The sequence below is a fragment of the Mycteria americana genome (assembly GCF_035582795.1).
Source record: "Mycteria americana isolate JAX WOST 10 ecotype Jacksonville Zoo and Gardens chromosome Z unlocalized genomic scaffold, USCA_MyAme_1.0 Scaffold_18, whole genome shotgun sequence".
Taxonomy (NCBI): domain Eukaryota; kingdom Metazoa; phylum Chordata; class Aves; order Ciconiiformes; family Ciconiidae; genus Mycteria; species Mycteria americana.
In genome coordinates this window covers 14,044,827-14,069,733 of record NW_027445436.1, presented here as the reverse complement: position 1 = coordinate 14,069,733, position 24,907 = coordinate 14,044,827, and the positions used below count along the sequence as shown (strand labels likewise).

The 24,907-nt window shown below is 46.0% G+C and overlaps 2 protein-coding genes across 2 annotated transcripts in view; both read left to right on the top strand.

The window, feature by feature from the left end:
* Positions 1–24,907, top strand: part of CZH18orf32 (chromosome Z C18orf32 homolog) — a 349,853-nt gene that overhangs the window by 49,768 nt on the left and 275,178 nt on the right. The gene's annotated exons all lie outside the window — the stretch shown is intronic.
* MYO5B (myosin VB) overlaps positions 1–24,907 on the top strand; it is a 143,149-nt gene that overhangs the window by 9,277 nt on the left and 108,965 nt on the right. The window contains 7 exon segments of the mRNA XM_075488783.1: positions 14,109–14,265; positions 17,498–17,641; positions 18,576–18,657; positions 20,355–20,421; positions 20,894–20,950; positions 21,634–21,687; positions 22,850–23,025. Coding sequence (XP_075344898.1) covers positions 14,109–14,265; positions 17,498–17,641; positions 18,576–18,657; positions 20,355–20,421; positions 20,894–20,950; positions 21,634–21,687; positions 22,850–23,025 — 737 coding nt within the window.

Sequence of the window (24,907 nt, the reverse complement as noted above, 5' to 3'; positions counted from 1 at the left end):
GGAGTGCTCTGTTTGCAAGGGGACATGGAAATAGCCACCTTCAAAGCTCTTAAACAAGACGCTCGATGTTCAGCACTGTTCTGGTGCTTTCTGTCTTGGGTTGGTATTATGGTAATTGCAGGCTTGGGTACAAAAGAGGGATTCAAATGGTGCTGAGAGGAGGTTGTAATGTGGATTATAAGAATCTGCCTGGTTATTTGAAATGTGCCTTAAAATGTAGCACACTGTTTTAAATCTGAAAGCTTCTGGGTGGACATTGTGTTCTCTGCAGTTTGATCCAGGCTTTTCCCTCTGCAGTGCTGCAGGGAGAGTGGTGGAGCTGCTTGAGCAGGGCATGTGGATGGTGTGTCTCATGGGTCATGGGTGTAGTGTGTTGGACAGGACTACTTTTAGCTTTTTTTGAAGTGAATTACTGACTCTGAGATGCCTCCTATCTGAAGCTCTGCTTTAGGCAATGGGGGTGCACATGAGTGTGGTGGGACATGGGTACTTGGGCAGCTCAGCCATCAGGATGGAGGTCTGTGAGTGTGTTAAACCTAAACTGGTGCAAAACCATCGCTTGTTTTGCAGTGTCTTAGCTTTTAAACAATTGCATTATGTCTGGTGCTTCCTGTAGACCAGGAATAAAACTCAAACCTGCAATCTCAGAAGGTCAAACTTGCAATGTGACTGAGAGCAGGAAATCAGTCTCTGGCTAGCCTTCTGGGTTTCTTTCTTCATTTTTCTATGTAAGTGTGTGCTTGTGTATGTATATGCACATATAGGCTTACATATTTTTTTTTAAAAATGGAATTATTCATTCTAAAAACAAATTAAATGAAAATCACATCATAGAAAAGTGAGAATAATAATGCATATGTGCATTTTGTTTTAATTTCTCTGGTTTTCTTTCAGTGAGAGTTTCCTCAATGTGAGTAAGAAAATCAAACAGGTAAAACAAGCTTTCTCCCTGGAAGATTGCTTGGAAACAGCTGATGTTATTTGCAACATCACTGAGAAAAAAGGTGCTGAGTAAATAACTTGCTGGAACCACTGAGCAGTTGTTGCTGCGTGAGCTTGTCTGGTGTTTGGTGGAGTGTCGTCTCCAAGTTTTGCAATGAGTGGTTTCTTCATTGTCGTGCTTTTATATATGTCCATGGGATAATATTCATGCAGTTTGCGTGGCAGAGCAGAACTTGATTAGCTGACTCATTAAACTGCTTCCTTGATATCAGACACTGCACTGGGGTAATAAACCCTTCAAAAAAAGCATTGCTGAAATGGTGCTTGAGATGTTTTTGGGGCCACAGGCAAATAGTGCAAACTTGGAGCAAGTGTGTGAGCGGGCTGATGGTGCCAGCTTCTCCCTTGCTGCGGGGTTTCAGGTTGCAGCAGTCCTCTGAGGACAAACTTTTCATCCTTTTCATGAAGACCTGGATAAGGAAGGCTGCAAGATGTGTTCTATTTTTATAGGACAGAAGGACATAATCAGGAACCATGAAGTCAACTTGAATAGCTCTTCTCCAGTGCAGAAGGCAAGGCCACATATATATATATATATATATATATATATATATACACACACACATATATATTCTGTAAAATATATAAAATGTGTAATATATGTAATAAAGCTAAAATATACATATATATATTTGTGGCCCAGAGCACACTGGGAAGATGCAGTAGAGGTGACTGGAATTGAGTGGATGGCAAGGAAAAAGGGCACAAAATCAAAGGTTCTCTGTTAAATGAGAAAAATTGGAGGCAATTAGATTTTTAATTCTCTGGGCTTCTAGTATACCATTGCCATGTAGAGACAGGGTGCTGGGGCAGAACTTAGACATTTGCTGGTGTACAAGTGTTAGTGAAGTTGTCCTGTGCTTTCTTGCCTGCCTTGAGCTGGTAGTGTCCATGAGATGGGACTGGAGGCATCTTCACAGGTGGCTGTAAAGCTCTGCTGGATCCTGTGTCTAGTGTCGCCCTGTCATCAGGAAATGCCAATTTAAAAGGAGGGGGGGAAGAGGGGGGTGGAAAAAAAAGGGGGGGGGGGAAGCTGTGGGTGGGCTGGGCAAGGGGCTGCAGAGGGTATATAACATCATCTGTTCCCTTTTTTGGGACAAAATATTTCACAAAGCATCTGAACACTTATGATGAGGGCATGTGTTAAAACTCCCCTTTAAATGAAAGCTTCTACCAAGGAGGATGCTTTGCAGCACTTGCATGTAAAACAGCTTAAAAAAGGCTAGTGATTAAAATTCATATGTGATAGCCTCTAATTTTTCCAGTGACCAGCTCTTTAGAAACTCCATGCATATGCAGTGTGAGACTAAGCGCACTTGGTTCATTGAAACAATATTGTTTGAGGCAAAATACACAGCATGGAGTTAATTTGCTCCAAGTGCTGCTACCGGAGGCGGTGGAGTCAAGTGTTGGGGTGATGGAAGGGTGGATCATCTAGTGGTTGCTAATAGCTGAGGCTGTGTGGTTCAAAGCAATTTGTGCTTTGGGAGACATTGTCTGCAGGGTAATGCAACTATCTCCTCCTCTGGTCTTGGTCTCCATCCTCCTGATGCTACCTGGCGAGGTGCATTGGGTGTTGGTGCCTTTTATGCCTTAGGGTGTTGCAGAAGGTATTTGCGTTCCTGAAAGCGGACTAAAAGCTTTGGGGGAACATCCAAGATGCCCTGGAGAGCCAGCACAGCTGCCGGTGCCCTGGCTGATTGCTTCTTGCTTTTCTTAGAGGAACAAAAGATCCCTTGTGTGCCCAAATCCCGGCGGTGGCTCTAATTTCCTTGTGTGTCATTGGGCAGAAGCCTGGAGCCTAGCAAAAATTCCCCTTGAAATTTTATTTGTGCTGAAGTTAGCCCAACCAAGCAGCTTTCTATGCACGAGCAGGGGTTGTTTCTCACTACTTGCCCCGACCTGTGTTCCTCTCGATGAATGTGTCCCATCGGTTGTCAGCTCCACAGAGGTGACCGAAGCTTGCACGGTGACAGTGCAATGCCAGATTCCCATTCCCAGCCTTTGAGGGCTTTAGTTAAAGGTTAGATGTTCCCCTTCATGTCTGCAGCCCTATTTTTCTTCTCCCTAGCTATCCTCGGCCAGCTCAGCTTGATGGTGCGGTCACTGTGTTGTCTCCAGATGCTGAGCTGAGTCTATTAGGAAAATTACTGCAGTATGCTATAGTAGTGAATATATTTGTGTGGCTTTTCTGTCTTTGGCCCTTATCTCTTCCTTTTGTACCGGTTGGGTTCACTCTGGGCACAGGCCAGGACTTGCTAGTCCAAGTAAGGTTTCTTAATGCCTTTTTTTTTTTTTTTTAAAATCATGCATTATACTTAAAATGCAAAATTGAACAGCACTGGGCAATAGAGGTATGTGGTGTGAATAGCATTGCTGTGGGTGATGGGGCAGGAGAACAGGCCTTCCAAAGGCTGTCAAACATCTTTCAAGAATGGGGGGCAAGTAGTGAGGTGGTCTTTGCTCAAATCACAAGTCAAACAGCAAAAGCATCGTAACCCCCTTGCTGTATATTCTTTGTGTTTTCCAGTTAGCACATCTGGATCTTGCCACGATAGCAACATTATATTACATATGTGGACCTCTTAATTAGCATGATGTGTCAGCTAGTAATCACAGAATAAGTGCAATGTTCAAATCTTACAGTGAAAAATATCTCTGGTGATAAAGGACTTGCAAAAGCCTCCCAAGAAGCGTGTGGACTGGGTGAAGTGCCATGCTCTTTATTCACTTGTGCATCCATTGGGCTGATGCTTTCACAAATGCATGATGTCTGCAAAGCTGTTGCATGTGGTCAGACAAAAATATCTTGATCAGATCCACGTATAACTGCTAAATTGGAAATGCAGAACATTTTAACATTCTCCTGCCAGGAGCATGAAAGGGCTCTGCAGACCTTAACTGACCCTTGCAACATCAGTGGGAAAACGAGTGTTCTGGTGACCTGTTGGTTAGACTGGAGTTTCCTCCTTCCTAGCATGAGGATCTCCTAGCAGTGGTGTTGATAGTTCTTGCAGAAGAAATAAAATAAGAAATGCAGGAGTGATTTGGTGGATGAGTTCAGCTTCTGCATATCTGGGCTGCTGGTCTCACCTGCAGCTCGATGGGTACCAGGTAACCCCTGGTGTCTGCAGTTCAAACCAGGGTCAGCATCTACTGTGTGATTCCTAAATTATAAGTTATATGGAAATAGCATGTCTTCCCTTTTCAGCCCTGCTGCTGGCATGCTGTTTCTGGCACTAAATGCTCAAACACCTGGACTGCAGATGGGTAACTCAATAGAGTAGTGACTTTCCATTTTTGTTGGAAGTTAGTGCACCCAAGTCTTGCATTGCACTGCCAAAAGCATATGTCAAAGTGTAAAAAAATCACTGCTTGCCTACACCAACAAGGCAACACAGATGATCTGTGTCTTGCAGAGATACAGGTGCTGGTGGGGCTGTGCGTGGCCATAACAGCGCTCTTTTCTGCTGTGGGGTGCAATGCTGGATCTGGAAAAGAGCAGAAATTGCAGCATCGACCCTGCCCATAACCTAATGGGGGGGGGAGGGGTATGGGCACAGTGGGGGATGTTCTTTGATAGTACTTCAAATTTCAAGCTTTACAAGAGGATTTAAGACTATACAATGAGAGAGCGGGTAGGAGTTGAGAGATTAACCCCTGACAGAGATGCAAGAGGAATCAGACTGGCACAATAAATAAGGCTGAATGCTGTGTTATATTAAAGGCAGGGAAGGGTTTAGGTCTCCTGGTGAATGAGGCTGGGTCAGAGGTTTGCAGCGAGCTGCGGGGCTGATCTGTGCTGTAACTCAGCAGGGCTTTGCAGCAGGTACCATCTCAAAACTAAAGCTCTGGTCTGAAAAAAGGGTCAGAAAAAAAAAAACCCACTCAATAGCCTTGAATTTCGGAAGGGGAGAAACCGAGGGGGATCTCTTATGTTTAGTTAAAAGTGGGATAGGGAAGAGGGGAGAAGGTTTTGGAAGAGCTATCCCATAAACACGCTGGTGCTGGTGTTAGACCTCAGGGTTTGCAAAAGCAGCTGGATGCAACTTCTCCAGAGGTGATATAAAGAAAAAAAAAAAAAAAAAGGGAGATACTCCAGGTAATGCTTACCAAGGACTGGAGGAGACACCCTCCAGTCTTACTTGCCCTGCTATGGGAGAGGACAGAGATGCTCTGAGGATAAGTGGCCAACTAAATGATTCTGTTTGTTTGTTTCATTTTTTTTTTTTCTTTTTGGCAATTTGGAATGAGAACGATGCTATTTGCTAGCAACTTTAATCATAAATGAGACATCCCTTATAGAAAAATCATAAATACTCATAATGGGACAGCACTGGCATGGGAGAGCTTAAGGTACAGAAAGGTCAGTGCCTGACTAAGAGTAATGATTGTGTGTGTGAAATATCACCAACTTGGAAGGAGTTGTAATAGGCTACATCAGACATGTAATTACTGCTGCAATGCAGGAGAACTGTTCGAGCTCTGAGGTGTGAAAGCTGTAACACCAAATATCATTAAACATTCAAAACAGCGTTTACGAGCATCGTAATTACATCAGAGCACAGACTTGTGATTGCCCTTGCACACCTCCCAGTCGTTGCTTGCGGTCTCATGTCCTCAGTGAAGTTCTGGAGACCTCAGGATGGAGAACCCAGAGTGTGCACCCAAAAGTCAGTGGTCCCATTGGTTTCTGAAAATCTTTTTCTGGGGTTTTCCTAATGTATATCAACTGTAATTAATTAGATGGTAGTGTAGGAGTTTTACAAGCATTGGTGGCTGATGATGGTTGAGGTGATGAAGAACCTTCTTTCTGGGACTGCCATGGGGTGGAAGAACAACTGACTTGTCCTCCTGGTGCCTGCAGAGCTGAACTGCTCGGATAGCATCATGCAAGCTTTGGGAGCAGAAAGCTGGCATGATTTTTGCCTCCATGTGATCCTTTTTGGGAGGATGCAGTATGAAGCCGCCTCCATCTGCAGGGCTGCAGTGCTCCGCAGGGACCAGCTGCTGCTTGCAGGTGGCTTGGATCGGAGCCAGGAATGCTCTGTGGTGCGATCCCAGTGCAGAAAAGAGTATCAGGGTGCCAGAAAGCTAATAAAATTGGCTGGGTGCATGTTTTGCTCTTGTTAGAAACAGCGCACAAAAGAATTGCTAACCTCGCTTTAGTGTGGCCGAAGTGCTTGTGTTCTTCACCAACGGGGTATGCAAAGCATAAATCCTGGGAGAAGGTCATCCTTCCTGCCTGCCCTCAGGAATTGGTGGAAAGACTGGAGACAGCTCGGCATTTTGCAGAAACTTTGAGTATGCAGGTTGGTTTGGTTTTTTTTGGTTTTTTTTTGTTTTGTTTTGGGTTTTTTTGTGTGTGGTTTTTTTTTTTTTTTTTTTTTTTTTTGCTATTGAAGGGGCATTTCCAGATGGTTGCACAAAGCAGTCCAGGTAGTACCTTAATGAGCTGGGACCAGTGGGACTCCCACCGCTCTCGCAGGAGGAGTAACTGATTTGCTGGAGCATTGCATAAAAGTGCTCTGACCTCTGCAAAGACATCTTAATTTGCACTGTGGTATTTGATCTCAGCGTTAGAGAAGTCAGATTGATATGCATGTTAAATAGTGTTGTGCAGAGGAAAGGTAATGCTTTGTGCCACTGGTGACCGCTGCGGAAGATAAGGTTAATTTGCTCGTTACCTGTTCTTTGAGCATCATGCTGTGTGCTCATCCTTTCTCATTCAGGGCCAAACTGGTACTTTTGGGCTTTTTCCCAGCAACTGAGAGATTCAAGCCCATATTTTCTCTCTGGATTCTTGCTAAAACCCAGGTGTGTGTGAGCAAATCTGCTCTGAAACTGTGCAGGATGGACCCTGGGGGGTACATCATCCCCAACGCATCTTCTTGAGTAAGACCCTGGATGGGCTGCGCATGATCTAACATTCCCTGGGGACACCCGCAACAGCTGAGTGATGTTACACCAGGCTTTGGCATTGCTGAAATGGGATGTCGCTGTTTTCTTTCTCTAGTTTGTTGCATTAAGGTGCAATGTTATCTTTACAGTTGCAATGGTACCAGGATGGGGAAGGGCTACAGCAGCTCTGGGATGGTTCTGGCCAAAATGTATTTTGGAGCTGTGGTGTGGCCCATGTGGGTGTAGGTTGTTGGTGAAAAAATTTATTCTTTTCCCCCATCATATAAGACACTGTATAAAAAGTTATCTACCTCCCCCCAAAAAAATTGTATAGGGTACTCCATGCTACTTATGAAAGATACAGTGTAAAAAAAGACCCAGATGAATATATAGCACTTGAAAAGCTGTCCTTATGTTGCTGCTGGCTTCAGCAGCTGCAGCATAAAACATGCATTTGCAGCAGGCATTTGATAATGCAAACAAAAAGCATGCCCTTAAACACTCTCGTTCAACCGGATGCTAAATAATATCTTCTTGGGTTTCTCTGAGGGAAAAGTCTGACTACCCCAAAGTTGTGGTCTCATATTTGCGTTGACCGATGACGCCAGGCATGGTATTCTAAAATCCCAAATTAAAGTCAACAAGTAAAACAAGCTGCTGCTGCTCTCGGTAGCGATGCTGCTCCAAATTCCAGTTATCCCACTGAAATGGGAATGATTCCTGGCTTCGGAGGCTGTTTTAGAGGTGACTCTTCTCCGCATTACAATGCTGCAACACTCTGATTTTTATCTTCACAGTGTGCAACTTCTGTTTATTCATTTGAAGGCAGAGTTAGACAGTTTCAGTTTTTCATTGCTGCTGTTAGCACTTGGGGGGATGCAATCCAGTGGTAATTAAATTATTGCATTTTTATATATTGCTAACAATGCAATGCAATAGCTATGCTCATTTTTAGCCTGCACAGCACTGTCAATACAGAAGTGTATTACAGCCTGTTGTGCATCAGGGCTTTATGGGTGTTATCGTTGTGGTCAGGCTAAATTCAAACTATAGTACTTAAAGCATTTTTAATCTTCAGATTGCTTTATGAACACTAATCCTCTGAGCATCCTGAAAGAAGTAGGTTAATATGGTTTCCATGGTGGAAATGCAGAGACTCTCATTGACTCATTCCACGACACAGAGAATTAGCGTCAGATCTGGGATTAGAGCTGGAGTGACCCCTGATAATTATTCCCAGGGTCTGGCTCTGCCTTCGTTTGCTTCAGATATTTTTCCCTCTCAGAGGAGCTGTGTTTTTAATGCAACTGGTTTTGCTCTCACTGCTGAGATCAAGATGAAGTTGTGCAGTGGTTTGCTTAAGCTGCTGGTGCCAGTGATGGTTTTCTGAAGAGATGACTGTGAAAACAGGTCCTATAAGTTCTAGGTCCCTTCTCATGGCTTTAGATTACTGCTTTAAAGAAGGCTGACTTTGGAAAAATTCTGACTGTGATTTAGGTCTGGAGAACATTTGGGGTATATTTATCTTCAAATACTCTTGCTTTCAAGCAGTGTTGGTGAAGGCTAAGGATCTTGGATGTATACATGTGCACTGACGTCCCCTATCTCTTCTTGACAGATAGAGGGGTGGTGGGAACCATTACTGTCCTTGGGTTCAACCCCTTTGCTATTGTCATAGCTTGACCATCCCCTTTCCTGCAGTGAGGAGTTTCCAGGGATGTTCAGCCCTGACTCAACCAGGTAATTGATGGGAAATCATATATTACAATGACTAATGACATTCCCAGGCTGAGAACTGCATATGGAAACACCAAGCAGTGTCTCACCTCTGATTGCTCTGATGCAACCAAAATGAATGCAGCTCTTAGTACAGTTGGAGAGCTGCGTCCAGCTGGGCGGGCTTGAAGTTTGGACGTTTCTACACGCCTTTCCTAGGCTGTTTGGAGGCACCTCTGAGGGTAGTGGTATTCTCTGCATTGCTGCAGGTGAAGGACTGACTGCTTAAAACAAGCAGGGAAATCAGTTTCCTTGATGCAAAGGCTGGTAATTAGCAGCTAGTCCTAATCAGCACAGGTATCTGAAGTGCCCTTTCTCTTTGTAGACAACTGACTCTCCCCCCCCCCGGCAGCACCTTTAGATGTTGCCTTAATAAAAAACCCTGATATCTACTAGACTTTCAGAATAGATAGAAGGAAGGAATTTTTTACGATGAGGGTGGCAAAACACTGGAACAGGTTGCCCAGAGAGGTGGTAGATGCCCCGTCCCTGGAAACGTTCAAGGTCAGGTTGGACGGGCTCCAAGCAAGCCCCAGGAGGAGATGTGACGGCATTGCCATGCTGCAGCAGAGCAGTATTCACTCATAACATTTCATTTTATCCAGGCTTTATTTCCATAATAATTTTTTTCTGTGCTGATGCTGCCAAAATTGACTGTATTTCAAGCAGCTGTGTTGCATACTGCACCTGCACAATGGCTGAAAATTTCATTATTTTTTATTCCATGCTGAATACAAACAAGTCCTGCCTGGTTTTAATAATTTCTGCTCACTGAGCAGCCTGTTTGCTACCAGCTGCTCTGTGGGGTTCATCTATCTTCTCCTGCTGGCACTAGCAGTTGGTTAACTTGTACATCAAAGAAGGGAAAGTCTCTGAAGGCTTTTATTCCTGAAGGCTTTTATTCCTGAAGGCTTTTATTCCTGAAGTTGGAAAAGAAATGTCTGAACATGCATTTTCCACCAAAAAAACCCAATAGAAGAGACACGTTACTGAAAACGCAGGAGTCTGAGTGGCCTTGCTGTCTTGCTTGGAAGCCAGCAGCTTTCTTCTTATTTTATTAATATAATACAACTCCAGAAGTTTTCTTGTGCCATGGAGAACCCACCTGGCCCATTTCATGTAGCAGAACATCAGCCATTAGGGCAAATTCTTGAGAAACTCTGGAAAAACATGACCTGGTAGAGCGGCTGCAATAGCAGTAAATGGTGTTGGCCATGGTTTTTATCACTAGATTCAGTGTCTTTCGGAGAATGATGGTACTCTTAAAAGAAGACAAGCCAGAGGGACAAAAAAACCCACTTGGGATGCAACATAAAAGGCAGTTTGTGATGGGACCTGAAGACTGTGGAGACTGTGGGTCTGGAGAGCCCCTTGGATGGGCTCCCCGGTGGGTTGGTCTCTGCCTCCTCCAGCCAGGCACACCCCAATAGCTGATATGGAGAAGTTATGAAAGAGGTCAAAATTGGTAACAGGAGGTCTTAATTATGAATCTTAGAAAAAAAACAGGTTACAAAATATTACCTTGTAGCAGTGCTGACTGGATGCCAAGTAATGCATAATTCCTCTTTTTTGAGCTTTATTGGCTTCATTCAACTGAAGAGTTTCTCCCAGACTGGTGTAGTTTTCATCTTCTGGCTTAAAGAAAAAAGAGGGGCGGGAAATGTTTCCTGAAAAGTGCCACTTGGGCAGTAGCCGTCACACTGAAAAGGGTAAGAAGCAATAATTCTCAAGTAACTTTTACGCAAGTGCAGCTCTAAGCCAAGCCACCTTTGCATTTGCAGAGCTCCTTTTGCAGGGCCAGTGCTTGCTGGCAGACATCTCTGTTGTCCTCTTTCTTCTGCTTCTCCCTCCCCTCTGATGAAGGATAGTCTGTTCATCTGTGCTTGCAGCCCATGCCAAAACCTCTGTCTGCCCCTTCCTTTGTAGCTGACATGACTTGTATGTGTTGCATCCTACTGATGGCCATCGTGGGACGTTCGCTGCTGGAGCTCAGCAAGCGTTTGTCCACAAAAATGACCAAAGCAGACGTGAAACTTCTCACTTACTTTAACTGGAGATAAACAATGATAAATCACTGTCATCGCCTGTCCCATGAACTGCTGCTATGGGCTTATCCAGCATACTTCTATTTTTGGTGCTTAGTCTTCCTTCCTCACTTTGGAGCTGGCACTGGTTTTTCTCCGTTGGGTTCATGTGTCTGGTGGCTCATGCTACAAAAAGAGCTTTATTGCACACCCATGGAAGTCTAAAGGTGTGAGACTGGTGTGTTAGCAGCCCCATGCCCAGATCCTGCCAGACGAGCGGAGGGAATGCAGCTGTGACTTAGCAAGTCCTGGGTGAGATGTGCAGGCTGTCCCCACCTGGGATGAATCACTGGGAACACTGGGATGAGTCACCAGGAACACTGGCTGCCTGGGTGAGGTTGTGTTTGGTTCACAGACGGTATTTCTCCATTAACTGCCTGATAGCTGGAGTGGTTGGAGGTTCCTCTTGCCATCCTGCTGGTGGATGCCCAGGAGAGCAGTGGAGCTGGCCAGGGGATGGATTAAGTGTACTTTATGAATTGATCCCTGAAAAATATAAACACGGCTGGAAATTAGCTCGCCAGTCCTCTCCTGCTGGAAGTGTTGGAAAGTTGTGGTTTGTGCCCAAATGTTACGTTTGACTTGACAGAGGTTTTTTTTCAAACCTATTATCTTGAGCCTAGAAGGAATTAAGATATACATGCCTGACAGTGGAGGAAAGTAATGGTGTGGTGTTGCAGTATGTTTGGTTTTTTGTTGAAAGTGTAAGAGTGGTATATGGCAATCATTTAGCCTCTGTTCTCCTCTCTCACTGGTATAAACTTAAACTGAGTATCTTAAATTGAAATGTATTTTTGTGGTGTTTCCTGATGTCAAGAAACTGCAAAGTATAAATTTATTGTTGCACTTGTATATAGGATTTTGCGTGCCTGTGTTCAGCTGTGATTCATGAAAGCCAGGCAGAGTCCAGGAAGTTGAATTTGATCTTATTTAAAAACACACTCAGTTACATACTTACAGCTTACCCCAATAGCTCTAGTATTTTGGGAGCTTGTATCAAATCCTGCAGTGAAAACTCTCTCCTTCCCAAAGTCTGTGGCCAAATCGCAGAGGTGCTGGGTTTGCTGTGTGCCAACGATGCCCTGGGGAGCAGATCCCACTGCAGCAGAGGCACTTGCTCTGAGTGCTGGCAGATCTTTGCCTAGAGGGATGTAGTTCTCCTGAAAATGAGCTCCTCTTACTGCCTTGGCCCTTTCTCTGCCTTGCAGCTCAAGCATGTTAAACTGATTAATTATTGGGACGTATCTAGCGGGTACTATGTTGTGCACCCGTGGTGGGAAGAACTGGGTATTTTAATATAGCTGCGATGACTTGTGCAAGTTTTTTTGTGTGAATGATTAATTTTGCGAGTAGAAAAAGTGTCCTGGTTTCGGCTGGGATAGAGTTAATTTTTTTCCTAGTAGCCGGTATAGTGCTGTGCTTTGGATTTTAGTATAAGAATAATATTGATAACACGCTGATGTTTTGGCTGTCGCTAAGCGGTGTTTACATTGGTCAAGGACTTTCCCTCCCCCCCCCCCCTTCAGCTCCCCATGCTCTGCCAGGTGCAGAAGAAGCTGGGAGGGGGCACAGCCAGGATAGTTGATCCAAACTGGCCAAAGGGCTATTCCATACCATATGATGTCATGCCCTGTATAGAAACTGGGGGGAGTTGGCCAGGAGGTAGCGATCACTGCTCGGGGACTGGCTGGGCGTCGGTCAGCGGGTGGTGAGCGGTTGTATTATTTTTTTTTAATATATTTTTTTCCCCTTTTTTTTCCCTCCCTTGGGTTTTGTTCCTCTCTCTCTCTCGTTGTTTTTTTTTCCCTCTCATTATAATTCATTATTATTACTACTATTATTTTTGTTCCAATTATTAAACTGTTCTTATCTCAACCCTCAAGTTTTCTTACTTTTGCTCTTTCGATTCTCTCCCCCATCCCACGGGGGGGGGAGGAAGTGAGCGAGCGGCTGCGTGGTGCTTGGCTGCTGGCTGGGGCTAAACCACGACAAAAAGACATTTGGATGAGTCTTGTGCTCTGTGCAAGGCTCAAAAGCTACACGAGGTGATACACCCTCGACTTCCCCATGCAAAATCCTGTGCCCTGGAGGTATCTGGTGGTCTGCCCTAGCTCTGATGGCATCAGCAGCCTGGAGAGGCAGAGCTGCTCCCACAACCCAGCACCAGCCCAGGGATGGGGCAGTGGTATCTGCTCCCATCACGGCTGGAGAAGGGTTTGCATCAGCCCCTTGGTGCCAGGATAATGCTTCCCACTCCTGCAAAGCATTCTCATACGTGCAGATAAAAAGGTCCGGTGTGTATGTGCTTGAATTTTGTTACCCTGGTGCTGGAACACCTGTATCCTTTGGTAAGCAAATTTGGTGTGTGCTTGGAGTGGGAAAGGCTGCCTGAGCCTTCTGTTAATGAGCGAGTCCTTCTTAAAAACTACTTTGTTTTGCAAATCTTCAGGAGCTGAACGAACTTTACATAGTGATGTCTACCAGGAATTGCTTTTAAACTCTTTATCCTCTTTTTCTTACCCATTGGTCCCAGAAGTACCCCTGCGCTTTGGAGCAGTGACTTGCAATTTGGCAGGATTTGGGGATGAATAGATGGTGTGAGTCTGATGTCAGAGACATGCTTTGTATTATCGTTGTCAAAGTTTTAACCAGATGTTGGGATATGTGTGAAAATGCTGATGTTCATATAATTGCTTAGGGAATCAAATGACTTCTGCTGTTTCCTAATTTTAGGGTGCTTGATTTCACAACTTCAATATTTTTAACATATTTTGAGCATAGAGGAACCTTTCTGGGTATCTGTGTTTTAATAGCTCAGCAATAGGCTACTCAAGTAAGTTTCACAACTAATGGCCCATGTTTTGTTGAGCAAAATCTCAATTACTTGAGTGAAGGTGTTGGAGGGAAAAATTAAATATATAATATTAGAAGCTGATATTCAGCCAATGCCTGTTAATAGTTCTCCAGACAAATGGCAAGCAGCAGAGGTCTGTTATTGCAGCGTGTGAGGAATGGGATTCCCAATGCTGGGCTATGTGTTCCAGGGGTGAAGAAAGCAGCAGCGGTTCATGCAGGGGTTCATCTCCTGCTGTCTCTGCAAGCCCTTGGAGGTGTTCTGGAGATGTTCAGAGTGTCCTTTACATTTTAGCTGAGATGTATCACAATTATGTATTATTCACCATGACTTTGGTAGAGTCTAGAATAAATCCAGCATCCATAATGTAGGTGGTAACAAGGCGAAGGAGACAGACACATGTGAAGGTAGAAGATTGTTGTGTGATGTGAATGAATGATTAACAAGAAAATGGATTAACTTACAAAAGCTTTGCTTCTCTGCTGCAACAGGGATGAGAAGAACCAGTCCATCATCGTGAGCGGGGAGTCAGGTGCTGGAAAGACGGTCTCTGCCAAATATGCCATGCGCATCTTTGCAACCGTTGGCGGTTCTGCCAGTGAGACCAATATCGAAGCCAAAGTCCTCGCGTCGAGCCCAATTATGGAGGTAAAAGCTGCATAATTTCCTTTGTCCTGCTTGTAGTGATCACTGTGTCTCTCCAGATGTCACTAAAACAGTGACATGACTTGATTTGCAGCCTCACAGTAACCCTGAGCTGGTCTGAAAATACAGAAATATGCTGATAGCCTCCACTTAGCCCACTCCAATCGCTCCTCTGTTTGATGGTCTTGAAGCTGAGCCTGTGCATCCTCGGCATGGCTCCAGGAGTTGGGCTTTGACCAGGGCTTCGGAGTGGAGAGCCCGAGCGGTGCTGCTGGCACCATTAGTATTTTATCATCTTCACCTTCCTCCTGCTCTTGCCCCACCACATGGTACCTCCTTATCTTCTTTAATTGTATAGGCATGAATTAGAAGAGAAAGGGATTACTTAATCTATTTGAGGTATTTCAGTGCAGTTTTATTTTTGTTAATTTTCTGTTGCTGTCAGTCATATAATGGGACTTGTTATTCCCCTATAGGGAAATCCCTGCTCTAACGGAAAAATTTTCCTTTTACAAATATAAAAGAAAGGGAAAGGGATTTAAAAGGGAAAATTTAGGGAAAGGGATTTAGGGAAGTGATTGTGCCCCTGTACTCGGCACTGGTGAGGCCGCACCTCAAATATTGTGTTCATTTTTGGGCCCCCCGCTACAAGAGGGATATTGAGGTGCTGGAGCATGTGCAGAGAAGGGCAGAGAAGCTGGTGAAGGGTCTGGAGCAGAAGTCTTATGAGGAGCGGCTGAGGGAGCTGGGACTGTTTAGCCTGGAGAAAAGGAGGCTCAGGGGAGAGACCTTATTGCTCTCTACAACTACCTGAAAGGAGGTTGTAGAGAGGTGGGGGTCGGTCTCTTCTCCCAGGTAACAAGTGATAGGACAAGAGGAAATGGCCTCAAGTTGTGCCAGGGGAGGTTTAGAGTGGATATTAGGAAATTTTTCTTCACCGAGAGGGTTATCAAGCATTGGAACAGGCTGCCCAGGGAAGTGGTTGAGTCGCCATCCCTGGAGGTATTTAAAGGACGTTTGGATGAGGTGCTTAGGGACATGGTATAGTGGTGGTTTTGGCAGTGTTAGGTTTATGGTTGGACTCGATGATCTTAAAGGTCTTTTCCAACCTATATGATTCTGTGATTCTGTGAAAGCTGCTTTGTTTCATTGCACCATGACCAGACGGTGAAGATAGGCATTCAGACATTTAAATCCCATTTTCCAAACAGATTTTGGAGTCTGAGTAACTTCATTTGCAAAATATCCAAGTCGGTGTGAAGACAAGATTTGGGCTTTTCCAAAGTCAGTAAGCACTTCAGGCTTGTGTGACCTTTTTTTTTTTTTTTTTTTTAAAAGGCAGGAGCTAGCAGTGCTGCTGTAGTGGAGCGTAGCATTGTCTGTGCTTAACCTGTCCTTTGCTTAACCTTAGGCTTGGCTTAACCTGCAGGGAGGCTTCCCACCACAGTGCCTTGTGGCCAAATTGTCTAATAGACATGGAGGTGGTGGCTGATCCAGGATGAAAACCAACCCCACCCCAGCCCAAGAGTCGGCACGCATGATCTAGCATTGTGCTGCCTGATGTGGGGTGCAAGCTGGAATGACAAAATAAGCAACGGTGCAGATGAGCGGTAACAAAAGCCGTGCGGGCAGAGGATGCATGGTGATCTGCCGCAGTGTGGGCTTCATGCTGGTTTACTCCTTTCCTCACCCATCTCCTGTGCCTCTGTGAAATGTAGCTGCAATACCTGGGAACACTTAAAAGCATCCAAGGAAAAATTCATAGTGCGTGCTATTCTATATGACCCCATAATTTTATTGCTCTTTCTTGCCTGTGTTCAGTTCTGGATGTAATTTCTAAGTGCTGGGGCCAGGGAACCTGTCTGTCTGTATTGGAAATTGCTGAGAACATTGCCCACACAAAAACCATAAGAGAGAACTGCCTGGTTTGAAAAAACCCCAAAGTTAAAGTGTGAAGATGGAGTAGAGGGACGTGTGTGTCATGAAATAGCCCTTAGCAATGAGGTGCGTGGTGTTTGATGCATGGGATGTATGTCCCTGGGGCAGGTGTATCTACTTTATAGACAAGGAATTGAAGATAAGGTGATGATGGTAATTCTGGATTGTAAAATATCTAGTTGTAGTGTTTGCTATAGCAGTTTGTGAACCTCTTATTTCCCTGGGGGTGGGATGGGTGTTGGGCTCTGGGCAGAAATGGAGAGTGTGTGCTCTGCCCTGCTGCTTTTATGTGTGGTCTGGGATGCGTGCTGGAGGATTGGAGATGGGAAGTGGGGGGCTGTGGGTCTGGGAGCGCCATAAGCGATGGGGATGGGTGAGCTGCAGTAAAGGGGTAAATAAATAGGCTTTGGGGGAAGGAGGTGCATTAGCTAGCAGAGGAGTTGGGTTGGTGGTAGATGGATGGGGCAGGGAGCAGGCAGGGCTTGCTGAGGTGGTCTGCAAGGAGAGCCTGGGAAAGGCAGCCAGCCTTTGAGAGGTGCACAAGGGCTCTTTCCTGTATGTGCCCATTCCCTTCCATCACTTCTGTGCTTGCTTTTGAGGCTCATCATCTCAGGACAGGGGAAGGGTAATAGAAAATAAGGCTAGTGTAGCCATGAATGGGAATATTGTCTTTTTTCTGGCCCTTCTGCATCACCAATGAGTTGCTCCTTTGCCTGCTTGATGGATTCCCATGTTTGCCGTGCTGCACCCCTGATGCTTACACATGGGCTGGATTCTCTCCTTTCCCATCTGCCACTGCGTGTGGCAGCATTACCTGCCTGGGAAGTGACAGGTAGGTTCTGGAGAGGCACGGAGGGGCTCTGGCCATGTCACCAAATCCACAGACCGAAGCACAAACATCTGGAGACAGATTGCAGCTGGTTTCCCTCCTCCTCACAGGGCTTCATCGCCCATGTTCCCTCCAGGAAAGCTGCCAATGTTGACTGTGAACAGAGGTGGGGGCATCCTATAAGACAAAACAGGAGTGCTGTGGCTGTTGAGACGTAGATGATCTAATTACTGTGCAAATACTCATTTCTGTTTATAGGCATTTTTCTTCCATAAAAATTCTGGAGACGCCACATTTTCAGTGAAGAGTCCTCCCTAAAGTCAAGTCGTTGCTCTGCCTTCTGCATTTGGGAAGGGGTTTTCCTCAAATCCTCCCATGACTGTTTATGTAACACTGATTACAAATTTAAGTGTTTAAATAATTTTAAAAATTAAATTAAAAATTAATGTTTAATTTTGTTTTATGCAGGCAATTGGAAATGCTAAAACAACAAGGAATGACAACAGCAGTCGCTTTGGGAAATACATTCAGATCAGCTTTGATAAACGGTACCACATCATTGGTGCAAACATGAGGACGTATCTATTGGAAAAATCACGAGTTGTATTCCAGGTGAGGAGTTGTGCTGTTTTTTCTTCTTTTCTGTCTTTTGGGTGCTGTACTCTGGGAATTTAATAGTCTGAGTCTTTTCTTTGGATTAAAAAAATCACTTTAAAAGTAGCTTTGGTAGACACGGCTTCCAGACATGTCTTTCAGGCTCAGTCTTTTGCAGTTGTTCTTGATGGTCCCAACCTGGTGACCTCATTCTGGAGGAATATGTACCTGGGAGACTTGTTAGTTGGCCTCTGGTTGTTCCCTCCATCCACCCAGGGCTGGAGCCTTGAGAAGAGACTGCTGCTTCTGGCCTGGCTGCTGGACAGGGATGGAAAGCCTTTCTCTAGGCAGCTGTTGAGCTTTTTACTGAATGTCCTAAAAAGCCAGGAAGAATAAATTGCAGCCAACAGTCTCTTGTTTTGAAGATGGAGGAGAGACAGGAGAAGGGCTGAGGAGGCTGATGTCTCTGCTGCGGCACATCTCGTGGGTTTCTTGTACAGGGCTCAGGACAAGCTTTCTTGGTTTGTGCTTGATATCTAGCTCAGAAGCACCTACAAAACTTTCATCCTTAAACAAAAAACCCCCAACTACAAAAATCCTAAAACCAAACAATGGGAAGCCACGAGTGTAGGCCACCTCTTTTAATGTTGCTGTCGTTTTGCAACGCGGTGCTTGCTAGCTAACTTAGCCCAATTATCCCAGAGAGGGATAAGGTGTGGAAGGTAATATAAAGTTATTTATTTCCTTTGCAAGATGGGCAATGTACTTTGGTCAGGGCAAGGCTTGGCACCTCCTTTATCCCAGGTAGCACAAGGTACCTGTCGTCTTGGTGGCACTGAGGTGGTCTTGATGGTGGGAAGCAGGGGATAGGGTCAGGGTGGCCCCAGGCTGAGGGTGGGAGCACTGCTGTAACCTCTTCTTGCCTCTGTTAACTTGGCATTTTCCCCTGTAGGCGGAGGACGAGCGCAACTACCACATCTTCTATCAGCTTTGTGCCTCGGCAAGTCTTCCAGAATTCAAAGACCTTGGACTAAGTAAGTACTTCTACCTCCATGCGCCGGCAGCTGCCGCCTGGGTTTGACAGCAACAGGAAAACATTGTGGGATTAGAAATGCAGGTCATCGATGAGGTCGTGTGTGCCTGCTCAGTGGGAGGAGGTAAATGGAGATGAGCTTGAAGGGTGGCTTCTCCCCAGTGGTGTACAGGTTTGCTCATGCTATCTCCAGGGATGTGGTACCTTGGATGAGACATCAGCCCTTGTCACCTCTGCTGTGCAGCAGCTTGCTGCATAAAATGCATGAAGTTTGTGTTGCACTGGTTGGTGCTTTTAGGCTCCTGCAAGCGCTGCTGGTGGGTGGGAGCTGTTGCTGGAGGTTAGCCATGGTGGAAGAAGCCTGTGTATTTTGTAGAAACTGCATGCAGAACCACAGTGAACCACATGCTGTGGTAGATGCCAGCTGATGCAGGGAGATCATGTGTTAATATTGTACAAAACTTGCATAAAGATCTGTCTTTTAAATGAAGTGTGAGTATGGGTTGATCTGGCCAGAGTCTTGGCAGGAGCAGTTGTGTCCTTTGAATTCATTATATTTTTTCAGTGGTTAACTCCTGGGATATATCCCAAGTTGGGTTTTTTCCCAGGATTTGCAGCAAAACCTCTGTAAGATACCTGAATAAGAGGTTTTTCACTTGCAGCAGGGGGTGCAGAGATGTATAATAAATTTTTGATCTCGAATATTTGCTGTTGCTTAAAAAGAGAAGTGAGGCTTAAAATATGCTTTTAAGTATTTAAAATAGCGAGGAAGGCAGATTGTGATCCCAACGCAGAGCATCTTGCCGCTGCAGAGTCTTGCAGAGGTTTCCGTTGTGGCTACAGAGAAGTGGTAGACTGAGAAGAGAGGCTTTTGGTTTCTAGGTAATTCTGAGCTTGTGTTAATGACTTTTTGGGTCACCATAGGCACATTGGCCGCACTTATTGAGTGCTGGTGCTGAAATGGAAGCACTCCTGTTCTTGTCCTCTTGTCACCAGTAAGCCATGGTGCATTACCCAACTGTAGTCCATACTCTGCCCAGTGACACCGAACCAGACAACCACATCCATGAATTTTCGAAGCTTGTGATGGACCTGGGGCTCCTTTCGGTCTCTAAGGGTCCCAAAATGATGTCCCTTTGACAGTGGCTTCCCAGGTACTGTCAAAGAGCCCGTGTTTGGTCCAGTTGCATGCTCACATGACCCCAGAGCACATCTCTGAGCACTTTCAAGAGTTTCTGCCATTGGGTTATGCGCTTCATTTTTGCAAAGATACCCTGAGTAATGATGATGTCTGCTGGCATCTTAAAATTCAGAAATAAATTATTTCAACCCAGTCTGGGAGATGAGTTGATGTGGGAGAGCTCCAGCTATGAAACTACCTTTCTCTTCTTGGGAACATGTGGATCAGAGGAAATCTCAGTCTTTTTCTTCAACACAGCTCTCTAAAAGCATCGTCTGTATTTGTGGTGACTGGTAATAGTGAAGGCTGAGAGCTCCCGGCTCTCCTGATGCATCATCCAGGACATCTTTATGCTGTTGTGACTGTGGCTCTCGACTTTGGTGTCTCAAGGGAGAATGCGTAATGGCAACAGCTGGTGGCATAGGAGGTGGTGGGTGCCAGGGCCGTTAGCCCACAAGGTGTTTCACTGGAGGGGAAGACTTCTTGGATCATTTCTGATCAAAATTTTATGTTGTCAGTGCGTGTCAGTCTCCAGCTGTGCTTTTCTGTGGTGCTTGTGCATTTCCTGTATCACAGGATGCGCAGGTATCCATACAGCCTGCTGCTTGTGCATTTGGGTAAAATGCAACAACAGAAAAAGAAGTAATTCTCTCCAAAACTGAAGTTGTGTGTCTTTGGTGTTTCCTGCACTGTCACCTTGCGATAGCTTAAAAATACCTCCCCGAAATGTTTTGCTAGCTGGCAGATGCGGCGCTGCTCACGCTCAGTGGGGATGGGGGATGGCTTCTGGGGGACGGGGATGTGGGTGCTATGAGCTGCTTTTGTTGGGGTGAACCAGGCTCTGCCTTGACCTGTTGAATTACTAGTGTTGGGCAGTTTTCTGTGAGTGCAGATGTGCACAATTCACTTATTTTTCTTTCTTTCAAGGGATTTTTTTTCATTACCAACTTTGCATCAGATATGCTAGCCTGTATCTTGAGATGACTAGTCAAAAACTCCAACTTAATTCCTCATGTGAGCTGTACCTTACCTTACCTGTCAACCTTGTCTTCCCAAGGCTTATACAAAACAAGGAGTATCTTGATGCGAAAATCCACCTTTTATTAGACAGAGAGTAGGATGTATATTTTTCCATATCAAAAGTAGGAGCTGTTGCTTTGGGTCTTGCGCATACAAAGAATTGTTGTTACACTCTTTTATATTGCAAAATGCTGGAAAACAAAGAGTCTCTAAACTTACGTGAGCGCAGCAGAGCAAACCAGTAAGTGTTGGCTCTTCAGAGTGATCCTAAAGGCTTGATTTTTAAACTAAAAGTAAATATTTTACTTAAAATGTGGGAGTCGGTGTGCAACGCAGTGCCTTTCGAAGTGTGGTGTCTAACTTAATGATGCTTGGGCAATGGTGCAAAGCAGGAATATGTTTTATTTGTTTGCAGTGAATCAGAGGGTTTCTGTGGTTAAAATCATTGCACACACATTGAAATACAAATATTGGAGTCAGTTATACCAGAGACGACTTGAGGCAGAAACAGATCCCAATGTGGATGGTTATAATTGGAGGCTGATGGGGAACGGGGGTTTCTCCTTTGAGGTGTGTTCCATGGCACATGGTGGTAGGGATATGGTGCTGTGTCCATAGTTAGGGGTTTTCCCAGCAAGGTGGGGCAATCTGGCTGGAAACGGTGTAGCTGAGCGATGCCCTAACTGAGCGGTGCCATAATCCGCTCTCTGCATGGTGCGGTGGGTGCCAAACATCCCAGTCCCATCAACTACCGCCAGCCCTGGATGCATCTTGCAGGGTGACATGCAGCAACATCAAGCTGTTAATGCGATGTGCTCCATCATCGGTTGGGTGAGCTCCCATTGTGCTGGGGGACCAGGATGGACGTTGGCTCTCTGACCCTAATCAGCATTTTCTGCCCCTTGTTCCCGATGCTCTGGCAATGAGCAGAGTACTGAAACCTCTGGGTCCCAGAGCTTTGTACACCAAAAAGAATTAAATGTTTTTCGTACAGCTAATGCAAAAGCCTGTGGGAGGGCTGGGAAGGGCTGGGGACCTTCTGGTGGCAATGCGAGTCAAAAAAAGTGCAGATTGCAGTGATTTTGATGGTTACCAGCAGGCTGATGTGGAATGCACAGTAGGCTGCTTTTTCTCATTATTTTAATGATAACTGGGAAATATGTTCGTGAGTGTTGGTGATCTTTCTGAGCTTTTCTTGGCAAGTCCCTCCTACCCAGTTTGAAATGAGTTGAAGCTGGTGCTGAGAACCAATTCTGGGTGGGATGGGGAGGCTGTCCACCTCCTGGGCTCCCCCCAGCCCTCCCCGGGGCCAAGCTTGCTCCCGCGCTGCCAGGACTCAGCCTGGCAGCCTTGGGCACATACCTTAACGGGTTTGGCCTCAAATAAGCCCTTGTTTTAAGGAAGGGAGATTGCACGTGAAGCTTTTTAAAGTGGGTATAAATCCTGCCATCTCTTCTTCTTGTATCTGCATTTGAAATGCCTCTTGGTCTCCATAGGATTTAGCTTTGCGTCATCCTGAAGTAACTTTGCTAAAGCATGGATGCTTAAATGTTGTAATGCTGGCACTGCAAGTGTTTCTCCATTCCCTTTGCTCCCTGGGTTTAAGGCGTTATGTGGGAAAGGTGTTAAAATGTCTGAATTGGTCATTGGTATGTAAAACAGGATAAAAAAGAAAATTGAAAGTAGTAACCTTAGTATTTGAAGTAATATGCACCTGTGCAATAGAGCAGTTATTGGAATCCTGAATATACCACATCTCTGCCCTGGTTGAACCTGCTTTGCATGGGGACAAAGGGGTTTCATCACTGCAAGTAGTTAGTCACTTACCAAGGTTATACTTCATCCATTTCTAAGTAAACCATAGTTTAAAGGAGGTGGGTGCCCTTCAGGGATGGACAGGATGGGGGACAGGGAGTGTCTCAGTGCACGCTCTGGAAAGCTACTGCTTGCTGATGCATTTCTTCTGTTTCTTCTCTCCTAGCATCTGCTGAAGACTTTTTTTCTACGCTTCTCAGGGAGGCGACACATCTATCGATGGTGTGGATGATGCTGATGACTTGGAGAAAACCAGGCATGCCTTCACCCTGCTTGGTAAGGCATCGCTCTGCTTGGAGGCTTCCCAGCAGAAGTCTCTTGCAAATGTTTTTCAGTATTTTGCCTGAATTATATGTCTCTCCTGTAACACTAAGAGGTATAAATCCATCTTCCTATTGACCTAGTTGGCTTTACCTTGTTCTTTAGTATGAACTGCAGAAGTGTTTCTTACAGCTATCTGCGAAGCAGCAGTGAAATGGAGGAGGACACTGAATTTAAGAGAAACCAAAATAAACTATTCTGGAGTCAAAGCTGTGCTGCAGCTTCGACTTGCTATTTTTATTTTTTTTTACCCTATTTACAAGCAGGAAAAGAGCTATTACTCTGCAGTTCAATCTGTATTTGGGTTGAGGGTGATGTCACTTCTTGGACCATCACGGTATTGTACAGAGTAGCTGATTGCGAATAATGAGCTGAGTACATCCCTGCTGTGCAGAGTCCATGTTTGCATGGCCAGCTGCAAAATCTACCGCTGCAACAACCACCATTAAGACACCAGCACTGAACACAAAAGGGGCACAGAAACCCAGTTGGGATGTAAAAATGCAAGATATGGCAAGAAAGCTGTGTGTAGGCTGCTGCTGAGCAAAGCTCCTGCTGGAAATGCTTTCAGCGAAGCCTCCGAGGCGAGCAGCTCTGAGACAGAGGACCGCGTCGGGGGACCGCTGCTGGATCGGCGAAACCGCGGCAAAACCGCGCAGGGAAGGGAGGAGGAAAAAAAAAAGGGAGGGCGCAGCCACCCCCCCGGCCCCTGAGCAGGAAGGCGAGAGCTCCTGACGAGGACCCGGCTCTGACTCAGCGTGGGCGGGGACGAGAGTGACGGCGGAAATCCCCTTCCCGTACAAGAGCATCTCCCAGGGAGCGCGGCAAACAGGGCGTGGCGCGTCGGAAGGGCGTGGCGCGGCAGTTTGCGTGGCAGTTCGCACAGGCAGGGCGTGTAGGGAAGGCGAAGGCACCCTACTAGCTCAAGAGGAACTGTGAGAAGTGAGTTCATTCGGTAGTCCCCATCCTTCCAGAAGGAACTCAACTATGGTCCTCACTCGTCAGAAAGCGATGCCCTCTGCGCTCGCCAGAGTGGATGTGGCTACCCAGACGGAGCTGCCGGGAAAACATGCCGCCAACCAGGTCTCGGGCTGCAGGGAGTGCCTGGGCATCTCGCTGTTCACACATGGCAGCCGTGAGGACAGCTGCGTGAGGTGCGACCAGGTGGATGACTTGCTCTGCATGGTGGCAGAGCTATGGGAGGAGGTAGAAAGGTTAAGGAGCATCAGGGAGGCTGAAAAAGAGATGGACTGGTGGTGCCATGCTCTGCCCCCCCGAGACGGGAACAGGAGCAGCAGCAGCCGCCAGTAAGAACCCACGATCAAGGGGATCCTCTATCCCCCCGCACCGGGCTGAAGGCAGCAGCTCAAAGGAGGAGAGTGAATGGAGGCGAGTCCACGCTCATGGCGGCAGGCGAAGGCCCTCACTGCCCACCTCGCCCCCCCAGGTGCCTCTACACAACAGGTATGAGGCCCTGGAGGTGGCAGGCCAGTCAGTGGAGGATGGGGATGACAGTCTATCTACACCAGAGGTGTCACCCAGGTCAGAAGAACGTACCTCTCATCTTACCACCACCTCCACAAGGAAGAGAAGAAGGGTTATAGTTGTGGGTGACTCCTTTCTGAAGGGAACCGAGGGTCCGATATGCCGGACGGACCCTCCTCTTAGGGAAGTCTGCTGCCTCCCTGGGGCCCGCGTGAAGGATGTCACGAGGGTACTCCCTAGCCTGGTACGGCCCTCGGACTATTACCCTCTACTGCTCTTCCATGTGGGGGGCGATGAAGCTGCAACATGAAGTCCTAGGGCGATCAAAAGAGACTTCAGGGCCTTGGGACGGCTAGTAAGGAACTCAGGAGCACAGGTTATTTTCTCCTCTCTCCTTCCAGTTGTGGGCAGCGACACAAGAAAGAACAGA